The sequence below is a fragment of the Cydia amplana genome, chromosome 13 (genome assembly GCF_948474715.1).
Source record: "Cydia amplana chromosome 13, ilCydAmpl1.1, whole genome shotgun sequence".
Taxonomy (NCBI): domain Eukaryota; kingdom Metazoa; phylum Arthropoda; class Insecta; order Lepidoptera; family Tortricidae; genus Cydia; species Cydia amplana.
The window spans coordinates 17,245,089-17,270,243 of NC_086081.1; the positions used below are offsets into that span (position 1 = coordinate 17,245,089).

Consider the following 25,155-nt stretch of genomic DNA (forward strand, 5'->3'; position numbering starts at 1 on the left):
CGACATAGTATAAAATCAACGTATAGTATGTATAAGTCGCTTCCCGCTGTCTGTCTGTCCCTAATGTCCCTAATTGTACCTATGCTTAGATCTCTAAAAGTAGTACGCAACGGATTTTGACGCGGTTTTTTTTTTATAGATAGAGTTATTCAAGAGGAAGGTTTATGTATAATTTGTTAATGTTAACCCGTGCGAAGCCGAGGCGGGTAATATTTGAAAAAAAGATAGCTAACGTCTCTCTGTTGTTTAGATAGTGTAGTAGGTCTACTTAGACGTCTTTACAACTAGGATTTTTTTAAACCAGGTCCAAAGGTCCAAAACTTCGAAGGTGTTTCTGAATCTTGTTGGGGTCTTTTCTGTGTCGCTTACGCCCGGACCATGCATAGGACCACAATTGAAAATATGACGAAATGTAAGTATTTATTTTGTAATATTACTAGAGATGATTTCACGTAAGAAAGTGGTCAGAGAAAGTGCTACCGCGATATTATGGTCACGTTTATCCACTTATCACGAGTTACTGAAGTGATAATTGCTACGGTGACAACTTGACAAGTGAACATAAAGGTACTTCGTATGTAGGTAAATATATTTGAATTTATATCGTGTTCTTTGGGTGACTAATAATATTTAAAAAAAAACTTTATTTCTTTCAAATCTTACCTACAAATAAATTACCTTTTTAATCAGGTCTACAATAACTACAATAAGGCCCCCCGAGTGCAATTGAAGTTAAATATTTAAAATGCAGACGAGTGTGTCACGGAGATAACTCTACCAAAACATTATTTTAAATTTTCAGTTAATTTTAAGGAAGCAGTCATGGTTTTTAATATATTTTATTTATTTTGATTGACAGACAGAACAAGTTACTTTGAAAGTAGCGACGATATCTACAGCGTGTAAATCCAATACGGGCAATTAAACCAGATATAGAATTTACCCGTCTAAGAAATTTGTTATGTTACACTTAATTATGACCCCGTATTTTTTTTAATTTACCGAACAGCAATGTACTGCAAACAAAAACATAAGATGACATGACATTACGAGATATGAGTTTTTTATAGTAACTGCCAACCAGCGTTGACAATTACTTTAAAAGCTCGTATCATTTTTCATTGTAGGTATTTCTAATCAAAATCTATCTACACTTCTTAGGTTAGGACCTAAGAAGTACCTATAGATAGATTTAAGCATAGGCATAGGCATATATTAGCATAGGTGCTAACCGTTTAAATATTCACCCGTATTGCATTTTACACACTGTATATTTAGGAATTGCATGTTCAAAACCAACTCCTTCCAATAATGAAATGTCATACGCCACTCACTGTCAGTTGTCAATTCTTATGCTTATGACTATAGCGTCATAGGTACATAATGCGCTGTTTACATGAAACTACTGAACGAAATTTATTTTTATATTTTGTTCCAGAAAGATTATTTTAGATCTTATAATATTTTTTTTGTCCTCATTTCTGGTATTACTCGAAATAAACGTTCTCCTGGACTGGACAACTCTTTAAGCCCTTGATTTAATGGTAAGCAACGACCTAAATTAACAATAGAAGTCTGACTAAATTTAAAACTTAAAACTTACCCCACATTGGGTATTATGCTGCGAACTGCGAGCGACTCAACTGTTTAGTGTCATTCTATGGAATTTGCTAACTATGTAAACAAAAGTCACTAGTAAATTCACATTCAGAGGCAATTTCGGTATGGCGGTTTGTTTACATAGTGTAGTTAGCAAGTTCCATAGAATGACACTTTAGGTACTGCGCGCAGCTTGACAACGTCAAAGCCGTGCAAAATGTTTGACATTTATAATATTTTATTTTAGCTAATCAAAACTTTTAGTGACCAATTAGAACTTTTTTTTATAGCGGGAAATGGTGTATGGGTAATGTTTAAACGGGATACATATTTATAAAGTGATAACTGTCAGTGTCAGATAAATTACTTAGTAGGTGTCAGTCAGTCATGTGGACAGTTTTATGAAGTCATAAATGTACTAAGCTACGTCTATATGCATTCCGTCGCTGCACCCATGTATGAAATATGAAATTATTCTCGATGACCGAACTAAATAAATAAATATAATTACTTTTATAATTAGCTGAGTATACGGCCCTGAAGTGTTTGCTCTTGAACGTCTGGTCATGTCAAATATTATGTACTTATATTTTGTAATTTTTTGTCAAACTGGTTTCTACTTGTAAAAATGATGACGTGGACAGAATTTATGTATTTAACAACAGAGTGCGGTCGAGTATCGTCTTAGTCCATGTACTTACGTTTTACTGTTCACAGCAGCCCATATTATTTTTATACACATTTTTGAAAGTTAAACCTCATAAATGTGGAATCTGTGCACATTATTTTTAGCTGTTTTTGTGTTTGAAAAGGGACTTGCGAAAATACGTGAGTATTTTAAATTAATAGGTAATCATTATAGTGTAGGTACTTAGTTAAAACTTAAAAGTAAACAGCGGAAAAACTTTGCAAACAAAAATCTTACAAAAATATTTTATCAGTACTTACATAATATACCTACATATAATCTTCTGCCAGCAACTTCGTATGCGGTGTTTGATGATGGTGGTTGATAAAAACTATCCTTTCTAGGTATGTATTTAGATTGAGTCTCGCAATCTAAATACCTATTTACATACCAAATTTCTTCTTAATTGGTTAAGCGGCGTATTAGGCGTAGGTAATAAAAGACGTAGAGTCTGTGCGGAAAGAGAAGAGTCGTGGAATGTATGGGGCCCAATACATTCCACGACTCTTCTCTTTCCGAACAGACTCTAACAGACAGACAGAGGTACTTTCTCATTTATAATATTTAGTAGGGATTAGTGCCAGTACTGGAAAAATATTAGTGGAGTTAAGCTTTTTGAAGTTTCTCTCGGTAGCAAAGTTTTTTTTTAATAAACTGATCGGCGAGTATCCCTAGTCACACCCGGCAACTCGCTGCGCTCATGGTTCAATTTTAGAATATTTCGCTTGCTTGGGTATCAATATTAGACCAAGCCAAGTTGGCAGCGACTTTGATGCCCAGACTGTGCAAGTGTTATTTGAACGTCATAAATTCATAATTTTATACAAGTTAGTTACTTATAGTCTGGGCTATCAGAATCGCTGCTAACTTAGCTTGGTCTAACTTTAGGTACCTACCTTCAGCGGACTTATAATATTTAAAGCTTTCGCGTTTTGAACACATATACATACTCGTATATTTAATTGTCATTTTGTCGAAGCGTCGGTAAATAAATGTAATAAAATGAATTCGCGATAGACCCGTCTATAAATGTGAGTTAACGTGTTTTAGCGGACTTCATACACCCCTGCACGGCAGACAACAACACGTGCATACTGCAGTCGACTATAGATGCGCTCCCGGAGTTCGTGAGGGGTCTCCCGGCCATGGGAGTGCCGACCCTGGACCCGTTCACCATCGAGAAACTGTCGCTGCCCCTGCCCGGGCTGAAGGCTTCTTTGTACAACGGGAAAATGACGGGATTCAGGAACCTGGTGATAGACAATGTTGAGTGAGTATAGCACGTCGGTGACAGACAAACGTATGGTCTGTCTCAGGGGTCACCAGGCGTCGTGGCGGACGGCGGTTGGCATCCGGACCGTCGACCTAACTTTTTTTTGCATATTTAATAAACTCAAGGAGACGGACCGCAATGGTAATTTTATTTTAAGAACGACCCCTTCCCTTTAAAGTTTACAACACTACCTTTAGCTATCATATTAGACATCTACATGTAGGTTAACAGGATTCATTACTTTATTTATTCAAATTTATTATAGAAGTGGTTAATAACTTTCTGCCCCATTTTCTTATTGGGGATTGAATTTTCAAATATATTTTTAAGGCCTCTCCAAACGTCGATAATCGCATGCGATTTGCATTATAAATACATTGTGATCATGGCATTTCATCGAATTCATTGCTCGTTGCCCTTGAATTCGTTGCTCCTACTTAGCCAGCAGGTAGGTACCTGTGAGGTACCTAGAGTATCATTCTATAGAACTTGCTAACTATGTAAACAAAGTCACTTGTAAATTCATATTTTTTGACATTTTCAATATGGCGGTTTTTTTACATAGTTAGCAAGTTCCATAGAATGATGAAGTAAAATTGCATGCCATTTGTTATGTAGAAGTATTTAGTGGTATTGTACACTTTGTAGATCTCCTGTTTATAAAATAACGTATTCAATTCCAAGGTACTGTCGACGTCAAACATAATTATGTTTACAGTTTTCCACCACACGTCTTTGTTAAATAATGTGCAAAACGTAAATATTTATAGGTCCCAACTTTGACGTTCACCTTCAATAGTTTTGGCGGTGCGTTGACTTTTAGGAGGTACAAAAATGTATACGACTGTTTTATTGTACTTATATTTAGAAATTTTATTAATTTTTATATTTATAAGAGACTCGGATTAGCACTGATTGACTAGCACGTTATGTATATTGCAATGCGGATTAGCAAAGCAAAATTAATGTTTTAATCACATTAAATAATATTGTAAACTTAATTTTAAAACGTACCTATAAATTAAAAGGGTTGTTCACTCGGTAACCGCCCAGAAGGCTGGACAAATTGCCCCACAAATTAATAGGTAAAAGGCATTTCTCAGGAGGGCCATTTTTACGTGTCCGGAGCAAAAAGTTATTGAATTTACTGTTCAATAAATCTGAATTAATTATTATTTATTATTTATATATAACATTAAAAAAATATCCAAATGCGAAAAATGATGTTCGGTGGGCCTGTCCCGCGCCCAGATTTTTTGGAACAAAAAATTATTACTCAAGATGGGGCATTATATCGGAGTTATTATCGGTGTTCACGCATAAGGTATTAGTTAACTGATCATATTCTTTATATCAAAGTAATGTGTTTGCTCAACACATTGAATGGTAGTCCCCTTTTGGCCAACTCAACCGTGGTTTCCCCTATTTAAGCAACTCCTTGCCACGGAGCCCTTATATTTTGAACCTAGTAGCGACCTGATCATATCTAATTCCAGCGATCGCAGCGTACACCGCCGACTTACCCTGGTTGCCGGAGTCTTATCCGGGAGTCGCTACTAAAACATGGGACCCCTCCGTCATCCATAAATATAATGGTTGCATCTCTATCCGATAATTCTATTAAGCAGTATGATTCTTGCCTAAAGAAATGGCACAGTTTCTGTACTATTAATAACGTTGATTTATTCACTTCTTCAATAACAGAAGTATTAACTTTCCTTACACAGTTGTATGAAGGTAATGCTCAGTACGGTACTTTAAACAGCTGCAGATCTGCTCTGTCCCTACTTTTAGGCACGCATATTGGTAACGATGATCGTATTAAACGTTTTTTCAAGGGCGTTTACAGAATGCGCCCGCCTTTACCTAAATATAATCAAACATGGAACACTTCAACAGTATTAGACAACTTAGCATCTTGGTTCCCTAATCAAAATCTTGATCTGGATAAGATAACTAGAAAACTTGTTACTCTGCTCGCTCTCGTAACAGCGCACAGGGCTCAGACATTAACTAAAATTCTTGTAAGTAATGTTGAATTTAATATAAATGAAGTCACTATTAAAATTCCCGATCTCATTAAAACCTCGAGGCTGGGTGCAGCTCAACCTTTGTTGACCTTACCGGCATTTCCGGAAAAGCCAGAAATTTGTCCGGTTAAAACACTATCTGTTTACATAGATAGAACCAAATTGTTACGTCACAATCACGATTCTCTCTTTGTGAGTCTAAAAAAACCTCATAAACCAGTAACTTCACAAACGATAAGTCGTTGGATTAGATTAACTTTAGGAGAATGTGGTATAGATATCACAATGTTTACCGCTCATAGTACGCGACATGCGGCGACCTCTAAAGCGCATAGTCTGGGAGTAAATTTGGATGTAATAAGGAAAACCGCAGGATGGAGCGGATCTTCAGTTATATTTGGTAAATTTTATAACAGATGTATTAAAGAGACCGATAATTCAACCTTTGCCAAAACTATTATGTCTAATGTACTTTAATTAATTGTGTTATTACTTTGGTAACCATTCAATGGTTACAGACAATTTGTTTTGGTTAAAGTATTAAATTTATTTGCTTATTATTAACTTGGTTTATTTATTATTTCGATATTTCACTATTCCTCTCAAGGTCTACATTGTGTTTATTTCTAATCTAGAAGACGAAGCAAAGAGGATAATTAATGATTAAACGAACTTACCATAAGTGAAGTTCGATCATAATTATCCAAGTTGCTTCGTCGAATAGATTAGAATCCCGCCCTCCCGTTTATACTTGCCCTTATTGTGAAATATCTTCATTATATAAACATTACTTCTTATAGTGATAGGTATAAACTATATGCATACTTATATGTTTGCACTTATATAAAGGTATGTTGTATCTCTGAACTAAATGATGGTAATGTCAGATGTCAAAACGTTTTTAAATTTTTATTTTTTTTCTATTCTCTAAAATTCAGTGTTTCAGGTCATGCATTACGTAAAGAATTGAATTTACGATGTGTCCCGGGCTATTGACTGATTTCGGTGTAATTTACAAACCATGTCGGTACTCTTACAAAGTTGTAGACCAGGAACTCAGTGGCTCAAACAAAGTATGCTTTAGTTGTGCCTTAACCATTGAATAAAGTAGAGGTGCAGTCACAGTATACTAAGGTAGTTTTTTAAATGTTTCTCTGTCATTCGGTGGATTTGGTTCTATGTTTTTTTGAGATCGGTGGTGCAATATTCTCCCACAGTTTTAGTGCATTTATCGTTATGCAAGTGATTAAGAAATCCTCGAAAGTACCTAAACCCGTCATTATTACGTCTCCTCTGTATCATTCATACTATTTCTGTAATTGCTAAAAAGCGATTAATTTTGACATCACTGGTGTTGATTTCCTTGGTTTCGGTGGATTTTTTGACCACCGATATCAAGAAAGTGATCACCGAATTCAAATCCTGCTTTGTAAACTAGTTTGTTGTACTTTATTTTCTAACTTATCACACCTAAAAAGTTCAAGATACGCTTTATAAACGTAAAACTATGCTTGTACGTAAATTAAGTCATAGTATAAGTAAACAAAATCACTAGTTTACAATGAGTAGTGTTTTTTTTCACGAGACGTATGTTGAAAATCGTAGACCCAATGTTTCTTTCTCTCTTTTCGCTGTTGTCTTGATTTATCTTCAAACCAATTGAGTATATTATGTGAATTTGTCCTCTGTATCACTTGAGACCCTACACCACGATACCTTTAAACGTGTCAGCCATATTAAATAAATGCAGTTAATCCCACTTCGTTTAAAATAACTTGTGTTTTACATACTATGCAAGGTGCACCCACAAAACAAGGGATTACAAATAAAGTGGCCTTCTATTGTCGATATCGCTTCAAAGGCACTGAACGTACCTACTGATCAATGTTTCTAAAGCATAGCCATGAACACAAATTCAACATAGCCAATGTTTTAACAATCCTCAATGTCTGATGTATTTATGTTTAAATATCGGAGTTACAATTTAGCTCAAGTGTGTGAGGGTGCAGGAGATCATAATTAATAGGTGATTTTATCTTTAAGCATTAGTCAACAACTTCAAATAGTTCTAAATTGAGGGAGTTCACACTTTAAACCTCTGTCATTCAAAAATACTACATACCTATTTATAAGTCTAGCAAAATACTTGTTTTCCGTATTGTTTACATTGTTTTATAAGTGCATTAAATATTTCTGAGCATTGAATACCACTCAAAAGTATCTTGTTTATCGGGTGTAGGTAACATAAGTTTCTTTTTGATGAGTGTGCCGTTGGATTGTGTGAAACAAACATTATGTACTTGGTCCACGCATATACAACCACCTGCCTAAAAGTATCAGAGATGCACCTTCCTTCCATAATTTTAAAATGAAACTAAAACACTGGTTACTAAAATCACCGTTTTACGATATTGATGAATATCTTTCATGCAAAACTGATGATGTTACTTACCTAAATAAAATTAATTATAATAAATAAACATGTATACTACGACATATGTATTAATAATTAATAAGTGTAATACGTATAAGTATATCTACAATGATATTTCAGATTTTATGTAATCTTTGACTTGTAACCTAATGTTATGAATAAATTTTCATTTTCATTTTCATTTTCATTTTCATTCATTTTTTCTTCTTCATAGCACTTATGTGCGAATTTGTGGTCGACATGTCTGAAACTCGTTTCAGGACCATACATCGCCCTATTGTATGAGGATAGTCAATTAGTGTGGGATATCTTCTAGATGTTGTTTCATAAGCCGCAACTTGATTATTTTAAAATCTTGAGTAAACAAAGGTACTATTTATTACATTTATGTAAGCTATGCTATATCATTAGCCTCGCTACATCGCTTATCATAGTTATCATCAAATAAGAATAAAAAATATTAATAAATTATAATATAATTTAGACATAAAATTGAAGTGTGATTTCTGTGTAAGCATTTTTGAATTCGGTGACGCAAATTGATTTCAGTGCCTGCACATGATTTCGGTGTTTTTTAAATCTCAAATATCAAAGAAACTATAAGGTTCTAATGGAGGCCTCCACTACCAATATTTTTTATATTAAGGCTAGATTTTAGGAAATAAAGTTGTGTATCAAATAAGTAAAAAATAAAATTCGGCACCGAAGTCAGGCACCGAACGTCATCTCTGAGAATCGCCCGTAAGTACTTTATTTTTTTGCAGATCAAATTTCAAAAAACACAAATTCATGATGGAGGTCCACGGTAACTTATCACTGAAGGGCTCCTACAAGGCGCACGGGAGGGTTCTGGTGATGCCCATTGACGGAGATGGAGACCTCAAAGTGAAGATGAGTAAGAAATCGTAAAATTTCTTCTTCTTCAGGCACAGAGAAACTAGTAGAAATAATTAAAACTATGATAGTCAAACGATGATTGCTGGATCCGAGCTGGATCCAGCTGTATTCGCTCCGATCCCGCGAACTTCCAGCTGGATTGAAAACGGCGCTGGTTTGCAATCGTTAACTAACTGCGCCCAATATTTACAGACAACTTTGAATTTATTTTATTCCTAAAAACTGTATTTTTTTTTTTTCATTTAATGATTATGTACTTTCTGGAAGCGTTATACGTAGGTATGTATTTTTAAGATTTTATGTATAGTTATTTGAAAAAATGAGGACCATCGAGTTTCTTGCTTTCTTGCTATCTTCTCGGGGCTGTGGTGTAGGGTTAGCACCGGTGGAGTCTGACATTCATAACTGCATTATAATATGCCTAAATTGAATAATAAAGACTTTCACTTTCACAGAAAAGACAAACGTGAATTTGTCTCGAGGTTTAACTGTGATTGTTTATGACCCAGATACTCTTAATGACGTTCTTCACAGCTAACTTCAAAATGAAGGTGACGATCAACACCGCCGTCGTGCCCGACGACAAAGGCAGGAAACATTTCCACGCCAAGGGCTACCAGTACACCATCGACTACGGGCAGGTCTCGTTCAACATGACAAACCTCTTCAAAGGCAACCCAGAATTGAGTACGTTAACAATTTAAACATCTTTATTTTCTTAAAATGCCTCTCTAATTAATAAACTTTAGGAGTCAGCTTCGTAAATGTATTTTTGCATGATTTCTTGGCGATCTTCATACAAAAAGCGCCTAAGGAATAATGGGATGTGTACTCTTCATGATCCCATCGTAAATGTTTATACGCACTATCAGAAAGAGATAAGAAAAGCAATTATTAAACAAATTATGTTGCATATCTACTACTACTACTGGTAAATAGTTAAATACTTACCTACTATATATAGGACAATTTTACAGAGATGGATCAATATCCCACATTAAGATTAGGCTTATGATGTGGGTACTAGACAACGATATATATTAATATACCTAGCTACCGATATATAAATACTTATATATATAGGTACAAATACATTAAAAACATCCATAACGCATGAGCAAATATTATATTTATGATAAGCAGACAAATAGATGCCCTTACGCCCTTAGCAGTATTCAAACCCCTTCTTCTTCGTAGGTAGGCAGGTAGGGCTTCGTAGGCAGGGTTACCGACTCGGCCCGGAGGCCCTCAAATATTGATCCCAATAGGGTCAAAAATAATACTGTGTTCACGTCTTTCCTGAGAGTTCTTTACATACACAAGAGTTAAGGGCTGTTCTTATTTAGAAAACTAGTGTGTTAATCGAATTTAAACTGTTGTGAGACATGCGAACATTAGCTGCTGCTCGCACTGTTAGTGCTTGAGAAAGGAGACCTAGGCTCTCCGAAACATGTCGCGCGAGTGACTTAAAAGTCTTAAAACAAGTGAGTCTAAACCGTAAAATTATTCAAAACTAGTGTGTACTGTACATTTTTCTCTGCTGTGGGCAATAGTTAACAGCTTGTGGGCATGTAAGTAATGATTTTATCATAGTTCTCTAAATAAAAGGAGAACCTTTTCACGTGGATAAGGATTAAATAAGAAAATTAACCTTTATAGCCCTTAACTCTTGTGTATGTCCACAGGAAAGACGTGAACACAGTATTATTTTTGACCCAATAATTTATTTGCAGGCAACACGGTGTTGACGTTCATCAACGAGAACTGGCGGCTGATAGCAGACGAGTTCGGGAAGCCGGTCATAGACTTCGCGACCGAGAACGTCGTGAGGTCCATTGAGAAGTTCTTCCTCGCCGTCCCGATCGAGGAGCTCGTCGAGGGACCTTTACCTTATTATGATTAAATTGTGAATAAACTGAATGCAGATAATTAAATATTCAAATAAATAAGAGAAGAAGAAATTAATGATAGTGTAAGTTCATAAAGACGCAACCCTCTCCAACTCCATGTAAATTAAGAGCTAGCTGCGCAAAATGGTTCTGTAAAATGTGCCTACTTTGCTCCGTACCTACTGGCTACTTAGTGCTCCAACAGTTTTTAAATATCAATCAATCACATCCTCATCAAATTTAAGTGTTACAACATGATAGTAGTGATGGTCTTCTTTGAACCGGAGGTATACATATCGTTAGAATCTATCAACTCGCCCGTAAATAAAAATATTAAAAATAAACCAATTTTATATTTATCGGAATAACACCAAAACAATTATTGTATTAAATACGTGCTAAGGAGCACCGATTCCGGAATCAGGCGCCATTGATTACCAATAAAAAACAAATTCACACAAAAACTTGTCCGAAATGTGGCGCCCGCGCAGCGTAACGGGACGCAAGCGCAGGGATGCCACACACTCCAGCGCTGAATATTTTTTTATTAACGAGGATAATTTTTGTACCTATTATTCCGCTCAAAACACACGTTTTTGGTAATTAAAAACTCGTCTAATGATTTCATATTTATTTAAAGTAGGTACGAGTATGTACAGTCAGCGTCAATTGCAGCGCATGAAACAACGCGCCAAAAGTTTGGTTACGCTATCGAATGAAATTTACACTTACAATAGTTATAATAGTTCTAAAATGTTCCATTTAGAAGAAATCTTTAAGAGACGCATTTACCTCGGTTGACCTTGACCCTGTTTCACCCTTACTGCATTTAAGTACTTACTCGCATCCAGTGCATCCATGCAAGCAAGTAAACGCGATCAATATATGTGTCGTTTCGTTTCCAAGCAAAGAGTCCCACTTTATCGCTTGCCATAAGGACGCTTGGACAGGTTATTCGTATAAAGATACAAGCAAATCTCGTCCTTATTGTAAGCGACAAAGGGGGACCTTTGACTAGACTTCGACACATATTTTCTGTCTCATTTTAATACGTCAAATCAATGGAGAATGAGGCAAGGACTGTATCAGCGAGAGTGATCGTCAAGGTCAAACCAAAACAAGATCAAAATATTAACAAATCGTTCAATCCGAATCGGCCTACTTCCTATATTTATTTATTTATCACAACCGGCAGGGACGCAATTGCCTAGCCAAGCTAATCTCTTCTACTAATATTATAAATGCAAAAGTTACTCTGTCTCTCTGTTACCTCTTCACGCTTAAACCGCTGAACCGATTTAGATGAAATTTGGTATGGAGATAGGCCCGACTCGGCCCGAGGATGGACATAGGATAGTTTTTATCAATCATCATCATCATTGCACGCAGACGAAGTCGCGGGCAGACACTAGGTATGTAGTTTCAAAATAAAACGTATATCTCTCATTTACCTACTTAAACAACCAAAATGCGTCCAACAACGCCAATCGAAACTTAAATAATGTATGCAAAAGTCACATTTATTCTTTTCATTTAGCGTTTGTCGATGTACGATTGTTCTCTTGACTAGGCCCCCAAGTGTGATATTACGACCGTATTAAGTACCTATGACAGTTGGTATTGGTAACCCTGCACGATGCAACAAGAGGTCAACGGCCTGCTTCAAAACACGACAACCAGTTGCCGATGAGGCTTAATTAATGGGTTCCATGGAACTCAACTAAAAAGAAGTCTAATTAGTGGCTTAGAGCAGGAAGAAATATAGCAGAGCTTGGACCTGGGGAACCGATCCTTTCCTCCCCTCTTTTTGCGGGGTATAGGCACGCGGTTTCGTGGCTATCTATACCGGGCTAAATCGGCTTTGTTTGACCTAAGGAACAATTGTGCCAACTGCCAAGCGGCATCGCCTGAGGCAAAAGTGCATGTATACTCACTACACTTACTGGCCCCACTAGTCGTCGGACACAAATATTATAAGGAGGATTTAATTTAAGCATAATTTGAAAAGACAATATTGTAGAGAATTTTATGGTGAACATGCTCTTCCTAGACATTTTTTATTGTACCTTTCACAGTTTTCATGAAAATTTATAAAATATAAAAATGGGGATTTAAAAGTGTAACCACTGGGCAAAAGGTATCTACTCGGCGCGTTTCTATTTTATAAACGGAAAAGCTTATGCCTATGCCAAGTTTCGTGCTTTCAGCCGGATGGGACCATATTAGTTGAGGCTAAGAAGCCGCACTACTCATATCAATACATACATACATACATATTTATAAAACAAGGTCTCCTGCCGCGTCTGTCTGTCTGTCTGTATGTTCGCGATAAACTCAAAAACTACTGTATGGATTTTCATGCGGTTTTCACCCTATTAATAGAGTGATCCTTGAGAAAGTTTTTGGTGTATAATTTGTAAAGGTTTTGTGTAAATTCGTTGAACTACCCGTGCGAAGCCGGGGCGAGTCGCTAGTTGACAATAATTGAGATCTTTAGCGGTTTTCTCTTTGATTATAACTGTGACAACAAAATGGCACAGCAATCAAAATCCTTGGCCGAACATGTTCGTTGCTAGCCGACACGATATTCGAACATCAAAGCAATTTAAACACAAAACTAACTTGTTTGATAGCGGACCTAACGGTTTCAGACAATCAGTTAAATATTTACCTATCCCGAGACCTACATTCCGCAGTGAGAATACATTTAAATATTTATTCTTAATAATAACAATTAATTTGCCTAAACTATGGCGAACGTCGTTAGCCGAGAGGTTTTTGAACTTTCAACACAAATATTACCTACAAATATGGTTGATTCAAATCTTTTCCTGCTGATCTATTTGAAGTTGCCGAGAATGGTATTTGCTAGCGCTAAATATGACAGTTGTTTATTTTACACCATAGGTGTCACTGTTACGGTAAAATGTTTCTTTGAGACGCGCTAACGGACTTTTCTGAAGTTTGTTTATGAAATACATAAGTAGGTACCTGTATTGTGTGCAGCTATTTTCCTCATAATACCCATAAGACAACTTGACATGTCAATGTCATTATTTGTGCAATTTTCAATGACACTGCGCACCCTTGGGATAATATTACCATCGCAATAACAGGTGTATCATCAACCGCAAATACGTGCATTGGCGACTTTATCAATAATTTCATTCATAATTTCTCCAAGCAATTTCTCAGCTCACTATACCTAGGTACTCTACTCATACGCGAGCGACCAAGAAATGTGTAATAATGCGATGCACCAAAAAACTATGTAGCACGAAGCAGAGGGGCTACCGCAAAAACCGAATTTCGCAAATTGCGGGTATTTTTCTCTGTCACTGGAGTAAAAGAGAAAGATCCCCGCAATTTGCGAAAAATGGTTTTCGCTCGGCAGCCGCTGATAACAACAGTCCTGAAGATCACAAAGAACTTTCCCTACTACGCCCGCGCTTGCGCCTGCGCTGAATATTCATGCGCGACCTCTGCCCGCGGCAAGGTCAAACGAAAGTCGGATATCCGTCTCCGACAAACGCGGCTCAAACTGCTCAAAGGGATACGCCTATAATATAGCGTGCGTCAGGTTTTGACATTGGTCATATAAAGTTTAAACGTATATATGTAAGTTTTATGTCAAACGTTTCATTTTAATCATCATCATCATCATCAGCTTTGCTCTTGTCGGTGGAGTAATCGCCAATCATTTCTTTATTATGCCAGTCTTTAAATTTCCTCATACAACGCATTATTTTTCATACAAGCTTTTATCGCTGATTGTATGTACTTTTCTCAGACAACTAATACTCATCAAGACAATGCTAACAAACCCAAACACAATTAGTTTGCGTTCTTTTACCACCTCGTGTGTCCGCTCGATGTTACCATAATTTTTTGCAATGTCATTGTCACCCAACTGACAATGAATGTTTCAGCTCAATCGAATATTGTTTAACTATGTTTAACACTGTCCAAAATAGAATTATAAATTTGATTACCTCTTGGATCCGTCTTACACGACCAACTAGAGTGATGCCCATTAAAGTCGCCAAGGACTAAGGTTTTCGGCTCACAATGACCTAAGACTTCGTCCCAATCCGTTTGACTTGTATTTATTTTACTAGGACAATAAATTGCAACAATGTTTTCAATAACTCGGCATCCTAAAAGCTTAACCTTCAGAAATTCAATACCTGTGTTACTAATGACAACATTGGATATTAGAGATTGAATAGAGTTATGTACGAGAATCATTACACCCCCGTAACCATCAAGTCTATCCTTTCTGTAAACCTGATAACCATTAACTCTAACGCTATAATCTTTTGACAACCATGTTTCGCTTACCACAGCAATATGAACTTTTTGTAATCTTAACAATTCTTGAAACGATTTAAGCTTGCCTAACAGACTCTGGGCATTCCATTGAATAATATTTAAACTAATGGATTTACTAGAGCTAGCCATAATTAACAAACTGCAAAAAACCTTTAACTATACTTGAGTCTGAAAAGAATCCTGCCGCCAGAATCACCATCCATTCCACACACAATTTAATTACGCCTTGAATTTTGTCTTGGATACTTATACTATTTAGAAAAATCACCTCCTTTACCCGTCTTAACAGCTCATTAAAAGTCGTTTTCCGATTGTTCTCGTTCTCGTGTGATCCATTGTCCGTGTCACTTTGAGCGTTAATTCCTGTATTCCGTTCTATCTTCGGTGAGTCAACAGCGGGTTTCTTCCTTTTCTCGTTTTTGGTTTGAGTTTTAATTTTTTGTTCCGACGATCCAAGCTTGGAAGTACCAGGTATTGGGTAATGGTATTTGGTAATTAAAAACTCGTCTAATGATTTCATATTTATTTAAAGTAGGTACGAGTATGTACAGTCAGCGTCAATTGCAGCGCATGAAACAACGCGCCAAAAGTTTGGTTACGCTATCGAATGAAATTTACACTTACAATAGTTATAATAGTTCTAAAATGTTCCATTTAGAAGAAATCTTTAAGAGACGCATTTACCTCGGTTGACCTTGACCCTGTTTCACCCTTACTGCATTTAAGTACTTACTCGCATCCAGTGCATCCATGCAAGCAAGTAAACGCGATCAATATATGTGTCGTTTCGTTTCCAAGCAAAGAGTCCCACTTTATCGCTTGCCATAAGGACGCTTGGACAGGTTATTCGTATAAAGATACAAGCAAATCTCGTCCTTATTGTAAGCGACAAAGGGGGACCTTTGACTAGACTTCGACACATATTTTCTGTCTCATTTTAATACGTCAAATCAATGGAGAATGAGGCAAGGACTGTATCAGCGAGAGTGATCGTCAAGGTCAAACCAAAACAAGATCAAAATATTAACAAATCGTTCAATCCGAATCGGCCTACTTCCTATATTTATTTATTTATCACAACCGGCAGGGACGCAATTGCCTAGCCAAGCTAATCTCTTCTACTAATATTATAAATGCAAAAGTTACTCTGTCTCTCTGTTACCTCTTCACGCTTAAACCGCTGAACCGATTTAGATGAAATTTGGTATGGAGATAGGCCCGACTCGGCCCGAGGATGGACATAGGATAGTTTTTATCAATCATCATCATCATTGCACGCAGACGAAGTCGCGGGCAGACACTAGGTATGTAGTTTCAAAATAAAACGTATATCTCTCATTTACCTACTTAAACAACCAAAATGCGTCCAACAACGCCAATCGAAACTTAAATAATGTATGCAAAAGTCACATTTATTCTTTTCATTTAGCGTTTGTCGATGTACGATTGTTCTCTTGACTAGGCCCCCAAGTGTGATATTACGACCGTATTAAGTACCTATGACAGTTGGTATTGGTAACCCTGCACGATGCAACAAGAGGTCAACGGCCTGCTTCAAAACACGACAACCAGTTGCCGATGAGGCTTAATTAATGGGTTCCATGGAACTCAACTAAAAAGAAGTCTAATTAGTGGCTTAGAGCAGGAAGAAATATAGCAGAGCTTGGACCTGGGGAACCGATCCTTTCCTCCCCTCTTTTTGCGGGGTATAGGCACGCGGTTTCGTGGCTATCTATACCGGGCTAAATCGGCTTTGTTTGACCTAAGGAACAATTGTGCCAACTGCCAAGCGGCATCGCCTGAGGCAAAAGTGCATGTATACTCACTACACTTACTGGCCCCACTAGTCGTCGGACACAAATATTATAAGGAGGATTTAATTTAAGCATAATTTGAAAAGACAATATTGTAGAGAATTTTATGGTGAACATGCTCTTCCTAGACATTTTTTATTGTACCTTTCACAGTTTTCATGAAAATTTATAAAATATAAAAATGGGGATTTAAAAGTGTAACCACTGGGCAAAAGGTATCTACTCGGCGCGTTTCTATTTTATAAACGGAAAAGCTTATGCCTATGCCAAGTTTCGTGCTTTCAGCCGGATGGGACCATATTAGTTGAGGCTAAGAAGCCGCACTACTCATATCAATACATACATACATACATATTTATAAAACAAGGTCTCCTGCCGCGTCTGTCTGTCTGTCTGTATGTTCGCGATAAACTCAAAAACTACTGTATGGATTTTCATGCGGTTTTCACCCTATTAATAGAGTGATCCTTGAGAAAGTTTTTGGTGTATAATTTGTAAAGGTTTTGTGTAAATTCGTTGAACTACCCGTGCGAAGCCGGGGCGAGTCGCTAGTTGACAATAATTGAGATCTTTAGCGGTTTTCTCTTTGATTATAACTGTGACAACAAAATGGCACAGCAATCAAAATCCTTGGCCGAACATGTTCGTTGCTAGCCGACACGATATTCGAACATCAAAGCAATTTAAACACAAAACTAACTTGTTTGATAGCGGACCTAACGGTTTCAGACAATCAGTTAAATATTTACCTATCCCGAGACCTACATTCCGCAGTGAGAATACATTTAAATATTTATTCTTAATAATAACAATTAATTTGCCTAAACTATGGCGAACGTCGTTAGCCGAGAGGTTTTTGAACTTTCAACACAAATATTACCTACAAATATGGTTGATTCAAATCTTTTCCTGCTGATCTATTTGAAGTTGCCGAGAATGGTATTTGCTAGCGCTAAATATGACAGTTGTTTATTTTACACCATAGGTGTCACTGTTACGGTAAAATGTTTCTTTGAGACGCGCTAACGGACTTTTCTGAAGTTTGTTTATGAAATACATAAGTAGGTACCTGTATTGTGTGCAGCTATTTTCCTCATAATACCCATAAGACAACTTGACATGTCAATGTCATTATTTGTGCAATTTTCAATGACACTGCGCACCCTTGGGATAATATTACCATCGCAATAACAGGTGTATCATCAACCGCAAATACGTGCATTGGCGACTTTATCAATAATTTCATTCATAATTTCTCCAAGCAATTTCTCAGCTCACTATACCTAGGTACTCTACTCATACGCGAGCGACCAAGAAATGTGTAATAATGCGATGCACCAAAAAACTATGTAGCACGAAGCAGAGGGGCTACCGCAAAAACCGAATTTCGCAAATTGCGGGTATTTTTCTCTGTCACTGGAGTAAAAGAGAAAGATCCCCGCAATTTGCGAAAAATGGTTTTCGCTCGGCAGCCGCTGATAACAACAGTCCTGAAGATCACAAAGAACTTTCCCTACTACGCCCGCGCTTGCGCCTGCGCTGAATATTCATGCGCGACCTCTGCCCGCGGCAAGGTCAAACGAAAGTCGGATATCCGTCTCCGACAAACGCGGCTCAAACTGCTCAAAGGGATACGCCTATAATATAGCGTGCGTCAGGTTTTGACATTGGTCATATAAAGTTTAAACGTATATATGTAAGTTTTATGTCAAACGTTTCATTTTAATCATCATCATCATCATCAGCTTTGCTCTTGTCGGTGGAGTAATCGCCAATCATTTCTTTATTATGCCAGTCTTTAAATTTCCTCATACAACGCATTATTTTTCATACAAGCTTTTATCGCTGATTGTATGTACTTTTCTCAGACAACTAATACTCATCAAGACAATGCTAACAAACCCAAACACAATTAGTTTGCGTTCTTTTACCACCTCGTGTGTCCGCTCGATGTTACCATAATTTTTTGCAATGTCATTGTCACCCAACTGACAATGAATGTTTCAGCTCAATCGAATATTGTTTAACTATGTTTAACACTTGTAAGGGATCTTTTGTAGCCAACTTCCTAGTCATCCACTTTTTTGCACTTTATTTATACTTGTGATGTTTGCCGAATTTAACCAACCAACCAACAGATGCATTAATACAATGACCTTTGAGAACAACCTATTTATTTACATATGCGCCGAGGAATCTCCATAAATAGTAAATAAAGCTAATTACTTTATTATTCAAATAATACCTGGCGAGATTACGCTGATTTACAGCATCAACAGCAATACGGGATACGCACAAATGGAAGGGCCTCCATTCCGATCCCACACCGACCTGCGCGAACGATCGTCTTTACCAGTACCAAACGTGCGTGATCTCACATTTCTCGTAGTTGTCATGGACCTAGAGGTAACTGTTTGTAATGGTGGTAAATTATCAACTGGTGGTAACAGGCTCGGTAAGCAGCAGGAACGGCGGGGACAGGTCGGTCGACCGGCGAGTAAACATGGGACCGTTAGGTGTCGTATAAAGGCCTGTTGCCGGCCGCCGCCGGCAGTCCGCGCCCCGCCGCCATGCGTCCTCTCGTGCTTGTACTCGCCCTCGCCGCGCTACTCGCGCCCGCGCACTCCGCCTCCATCGCCACAGCGGAGAAAAAACTAGGAGATCCCATCAAAGACGTCCTCGACACAGAAGCGCAAAAGGCCCCCGAGGAACCCATCGACCAAGCGAACACGATTAAGGACATCGACAACGAGCTCTTAAAGAAAGCCGAACCGATACCCGTCAAAGTCGTTGTCGAGGATGTCGCACCTGTAGTGAAGGACAGTGAAGATACCGTCAAGAGGGTCGAAATAGACCTGAAGCACCCCGGCGAGCCCCAGCGACAGGAACACGAGACCCAGAATCCGGAGCATTTCGAGGATGATTCGGCTCCCGTCGCCACCATCAAACAGATGATCAAAGACTCCCAGGACGCCTTCAACCAACGCTTCAAAGACGTCAGCGAATGCATTGGCGAATGGCTCCTCGATAACAAACCGGAAATCTCACTTAAAGATAGCATCAAAGACTTGCAAGAGACATTTATGGAAAACATCGAGAAGGTGAACTCTACTATTCAGAGCTACTGGAATCAAGACAAGGCCGATTCAGAAAAGAAAGGGGAAATTGAGAAAGTAAAGTCTGGTTTAAAAGTTCTGGAAGAGAAATTTGAATCTGGAGTTCAAGATTTGAACAACGGAGTGCGGAACCTGGCCGTGTTGAAGCAGACCCGTGACGACGCCAGCACCACCACCGCCAAGCCCTCTGGGATACAATTCCCCGGCTTCGTGACGGGTTTCTGGTCTTCTGTGACGAACGGTTTCAGTAACGTCACGAACCAGATCCAGAATATAATCGGGCAGGGCAACAACAACGCGACCGGGGCCTCGGGCGTGCAGTCCGACGAGACCTCCGCCGCCACGTCGAAGCCGACCGTGTTCCAAGCGATTCAGAATCAGATCCAAGGTATCTTCCAGGGCAGGCCGCAGGGCGCTCAGAGCGACGAGCAGCCGGCCGGCCAGACCGGACCATTCGCACAAGTGATTCAAAACGTGCCTCTACTACAGAATTTTGTCAACTTTATCCAACCGAAGCCGCAATCCAATGAGCCTGGCAAACCGGCGCAAAGCACAAACAGCGAAGGAAGCAACGTCGTTCCGGCCGAGCCTGCCAAGCCGACCGACCAGCAACAGAAGAAACCTGACGAAACACCCGCGCCCGCGCCCGCCCCCGCTCCCGCTTCCCAGGGCCCCATCCAGCAGATCATCCAGAGGAACCCCATCGTCCAGGGCATCGCTGGCGCCGTCCAGAGAATTCAGCATACCATCAATAACCCTGAAAAGCCTAGAGAGGAGGCAACGGAAGAGAAAGGTAGGCATCCTATAACACCTTACACAGCTCAGAATTCCTCAAATAATAACTACACCTTCACATAACAAATAGGCACATATAAACAACTACGCAACAATATTTTATATTTAAGTACCTATTTAACTTTGAGAACAATCAATTATTTCATTAAAAAATATTTTGATTTGTGTTGTCATCCGCCACTTGGGCCTCCGCCACCAAAGGGCTTCATTCTCACTTTTTCTTTCGTATGTGATATAGGTATCTATTTCAGTTTATCAACTAAGTATTGAATATTCTGACGTCTTAATATGCGGTTGTTTTGCAAATACTATGTTACCTACCCTACTGTAAACAAAAACGAATGTCACGGCATTCAGCGGGCTCTATATTTTTGCCGCAATGTTTCAGCTTCAAGTCTAGTTTATGTTTGTTTTTCTAATGTTCAATGGTTTATCCTCTTCCCCTAAAAGGCGACGTGAAGGCGGGGTTCTTCCCGTACTATGGCCACGGACACAAACCACATAGGCCATCGGACGGTATGTACCACTATCATCGATCTCTAAATATTCAGGCTTCTCATATACCTAGCTCAGTTTCTTGAGCTTATTTAATCATTATTAGTTCGTTAAAGACAATAAGAACATTTTGTGTGCACGTCTATAAATGGGTACCTATCTACGAAATATACGAAATCTAAGTTGAATGAAACAAGCTGCACTTTATGTCCTAAACCGACAGACCCTATCTTTACATTTGCTCTCTATATTATTTTAATGTCAAATTTCTATGGATTTCGTCGTTTATAATGACAATACCTAATTTTGTTCTATTCAAATCTGTGCAAAGTTTATGTTAACAAGCTAGGTCCAACATCGCACACTGATCCACACTCACACGTACCGTTATGACCCATAGTGGCCGCTTGGCAGGCGTTCGTAACCGGTCTGATAGGGTCCATAGGCGCCACGATCAACGGGACCGCGACCACCATCTCGATGGCGGTCAACAGCGCTATCAACACGCTGGGTAGCAACATTGAGGTACATCGTGACCGTTACCTGGAGTCTTTAACAATTTGTGTGCTTTCGAACTGGTTTTGATACGACCAGAACCGTAACAAGTAGTCTGACTCGGGCTCCTGATAAAGAATGGGATTAAGTATCTGTCTTCTCTGTTATCTAATTCGTAAGCCTTCAGTCATCGATAGTCGGTTAAGAGTGTTGTAAATAACAATTATCTACTAAACTGAAAGCATTTTCTGCTATAAGTAGCAATTAGTAAGATGCCTTACAAAGGCATCTTACTAATTGCTACTTACAGGCGTTGCAGTTGCAGTAGCGTAAGTCTTGCCAAAGTATGAAGTGCTTCTGTTTAATAAAATGTAGATATCAGTGATTTAACAAAACATCTAAATTACCTCGATGCACCTTTTTATTAGACTAACCATTACTTAGTCCCAATTTTTATACCATATTTCTGTGCTTTAATACCTAATAGGGTTCTGTAGCGTGCAGCTTTGTGTGTCATAAGACTCATAAGTAGGTAGTTGTTGGGTGTTGCTGTGTCCGACGTTGTCCTTGTTTGCTTTGAAAGGGAGCAGAAAATAATTCAGTTCCAAATCAAGGTCATGTCCTGTTTTCCTCTTTATTTTAAGGGCTGTGCAAAACTCACCGATAATTGCATGCGATTTTCGATACGTTGCCAATCGATCTAATGCCGCAATGTAAAAAGGTAATTGTATCAAAAATCGCATGCGATACTTATTGGTAAAGTTTGTAAAACCCTTTTTTAAATGTTGTTGTTGTTTTAGCTTTGTTTGTTGTTGTTTTGTGCTTTTTATTAGCTTTTGTTGTCTTTGTTTTTGACGTGTCAATGGTCTAACCTTATTTTGTGTGTTGTTACTAAATTAATATTTTGTGAATAGTTAGTATACTTATGTACCTACCTAGTTCTCATCAGTTGGTAAGCAATCACCATATCATATACTTAGTTAAAAATTAAGTGCTCTAAACATTTAAGTAATACTTACACAACATATTTTTCCCATTAGGTACAAACAAAACATCTAACATGAAAACAACTAACCCTTATAATAGACGTTAAAATTTAATGCAAAAGGCCAAAGAAATGTAGGTTTTAGAAATGTCATAAGTAATAATAGTCAATAAAATATACATGTATGAAAACAATGGCTACTTTCAGCTTTGGCCACTAGCCAGAAACAATCGCAGTCAAAGTCGGTCGAAAGAGAAAACCGCAGTTAACTTTAAGTGTTCGTATTAAACGTCATTTCATTTACGACCATAGACTAGGAATCCTCTAGACGGAGTTTAGAGCAATTATTTCATGAAACCGATGCTGCCAAAAATACTGGGGTACGGGGGACGAGGTGAGCGAATCCCGTGCCATGATTGGTCCGTTCAAAGACACGGACCAATCACGGCACGGGATTCTGACACTTGACTCGAAGATGGAGTAAAACTACCGTATATTTGTGGCAGAGGGGGTAGCGTTACTATGCTCAGTCTAGAGGATGTCTTGTCTATGTTTACGACTCTTTTGTGCGTCGATACAATACATGTAGTCAAAGAGAATTTGAAATAGAGGCGGATTGTCAATAGTTATTTGTACAACAAGAGATCAAAGTTTGATATTTCTTCGAGCTTATTTTGCTTATTTTGAGTCCCGTGCAAGCGAAAGATTCGTGAGCGTAGTAAGGGACTCAAAAGCGCACGAGATGTAAATAACTTTGATCTCGTGTAGTTCACAAAACTTTTCACCTCAGCAGTGAGAACATATTAGAGAACCCGAAAAATGTATTCCTTCTTCATCACTTACCTATTCACTCATGTTTTCTTAAGATATACCAACAATTAAGTTTTCACCTCAGCAGCTAGAACAAGGGTACTTTGCTACTTAAAAACAGTGAGCAAAATCGCATTTTGCTCATTTTGTCTTAATTGAAAAACATGTTTTAAAAATAAGTCACGGCAAATATGTAACAATTTATGAATCTAATACGATCATTTATATTCTTCTGCTTTCATAAGTATAAGTTACTGATTTTTTTAAAGCGTTTTTCAATTAAAAGACATGTCAAGATCACTTACCTTCTTTCTAATGCTAAAAAAACGAACTATAGAATGGGATGTTAAACATTACAGTTTAATTCTAACTATACCTATATCTGCACCGATTGTTGTGATAAGATAAGATTTCTCCATAACACACACTTTGTTGCGCAAAATATAACCAATCATGGTGGGCCTTTCGGAACCATTTTTAATTTTATATTTCGATTCTCCGCAGAGCATAATATCGTCGACAACGGGGTAAAGAGCGCTCCCGTCGAGGCCGAGAAGCCGGTCGACGCCAAGAAGCCGGTCGAGGCCGAGAAGCCGGTCGAGGCCCCCGTGGTCGCAGAAGCCGTAATCCCGGAGGCCGAGGCGAGTCCCGTCGTCGAGGCCGTCAAAAAAGACTGAACCAGTCACTGTGTGATATAAGTCGTATAAGCTAGTATTTATTTTAGTGTACATGTAAATAAGATGATTGATATAAATTTATATCTAAATTAAATGTTGTTTTAATTGATACTCATCAACTCGGTGTACCTAATTTAGGGAATTAGGGTCGGTGCGTTCGTTTTCGTCCAGCTCTATAGTTTTCGTCCACTTGACCAAATTTGAATATAAATGCACAAATTTGGACTTATTACAAAATCCTTAATGTCTAAACAATATTATATATTAAAATTAAAATTCTAATCCATTAATCGCTTAATCTGTCAAGTGGACAAAAACTAGAGCATGGACGGAAATGCAGCGGGAAGAAGTTGACAACTCGAGACACAACATTGAAGATATTTTAACCTTATGTAATTCTGTTTTAAGTTTAAATTTCTTAAATTTTATATCTCGAGTTATCAACTGTTCCCCACCGAGTACCAATTATAGCCAGAGGCTCTACCTCGAAAAACGATCGAGGTAGGTAGAGCCTTGGTAGAGCCTGTGGTAGAGCCTCTGAGGCACTCCGGAAATTAAATAAGTAATTTTAATTCCCCGTCCACACTCGTGCGCGAATCGCGGCGCGAAGCCAACGCGAAGCCGCGTGAACGCGCGTGTGGAGTCGATTTTACAGATCCGCGAAATCGACACCACACTCGCGTTCACGGCTTCGCGCCGCGATTCGCTCACGAGTGTGGAGGAGTCCTAAACTTGCAACAGAGAAAATATAACTGGTCAAGCAAATCTAGTCAGTAAAAAAAGGCGCGAAATTCAAATTTTCTATGGGACGATATCCCTTCGCGCC

General features: G+C 38.3%; 2 protein-coding genes across 2 annotated transcripts; both read left to right on the forward strand.

Annotated features, from left to right (window-relative positions):
* The first annotated feature begins 2,339 nt into the window (after nt 1-2,339).
* On the forward strand, nt 2,340-10,836 carry LOC134653305 (circadian clock-controlled protein daywake-like). Its single transcript, XM_063508632.1, has 5 exons — nt 2,340-2,427; nt 3,338-3,557; nt 8,789-8,919; nt 9,456-9,608; nt 10,655-10,836. The coding sequence occupies exons 1-5, from the start codon at nt 2,364-2,366 to the stop codon at nt 10,822-10,824; spliced, it is 738 nt and encodes a 245-aa protein (XP_063364702.1). The 5' UTR covers nt 2,340-2,363; the 3' UTR covers nt 10,825-10,836.
* An 8,577-nt stretch (nt 10,837-19,413) lies between these two features.
* Nucleotides 19,414-24,222, forward strand: LOC134653537 (uncharacterized). Its single transcript, XM_063508912.1, has 4 exons — nt 19,414-20,865; nt 21,318-21,383; nt 21,763-21,887; nt 24,157-24,222. The coding sequence occupies exons 1-4, from the start codon at nt 19,527-19,529 to the stop codon at nt 24,181-24,183; spliced, it is 1,557 nt and encodes a 518-aa protein (XP_063364982.1). The 5' UTR covers nt 19,414-19,526; the 3' UTR covers nt 24,184-24,222.
* Nucleotides 24,223-25,155: the final 933 nt, after the last annotated feature.

Excerpts from the sequence above, each read along its gene's own strand:
- LOC134653305 (XM_063508632.1), top strand. The coding sequence starts at position 2,364 with ATGTGGAATCTGTGCACATTATTTTTAGCTGTTTTTGTGTTTGAAAAG. Across the intron at positions 8,920-9,455 it reads AGACCTCAAAGTGAAGATGA|CTAACTTCAAAATGAAGGTG; the intron begins GTAAGAAATCGT and ends CGTTCTTCACAG. Across the intron at positions 9,609-10,654 it reads CAAAGGCAACCCAGAATTGA|GCAACACGGTGTTGACGTTC; the intron begins GTACGTTAACAA and ends ATTTATTTGCAG.
- LOC134653537 (XM_063508912.1), top strand. The coding sequence starts at position 19,527 with ATGCGTCCTCTCGTGCTTGTACTCGCCCTCGCCGCGCTACTCGCGCCC. Across the intron at positions 20,866-21,317 it reads GGAGGCAACGGAAGAGAAAG|GCGACGTGAAGGCGGGGTTC; the intron begins GTAGGCATCCTA and ends TTCCCCTAAAAG. Across the intron at positions 21,888-24,156 it reads CGCTGGGTAGCAACATTGAG|AGCATAATATCGTCGACAAC; the intron begins GTACATCGTGAC and ends GATTCTCCGCAG.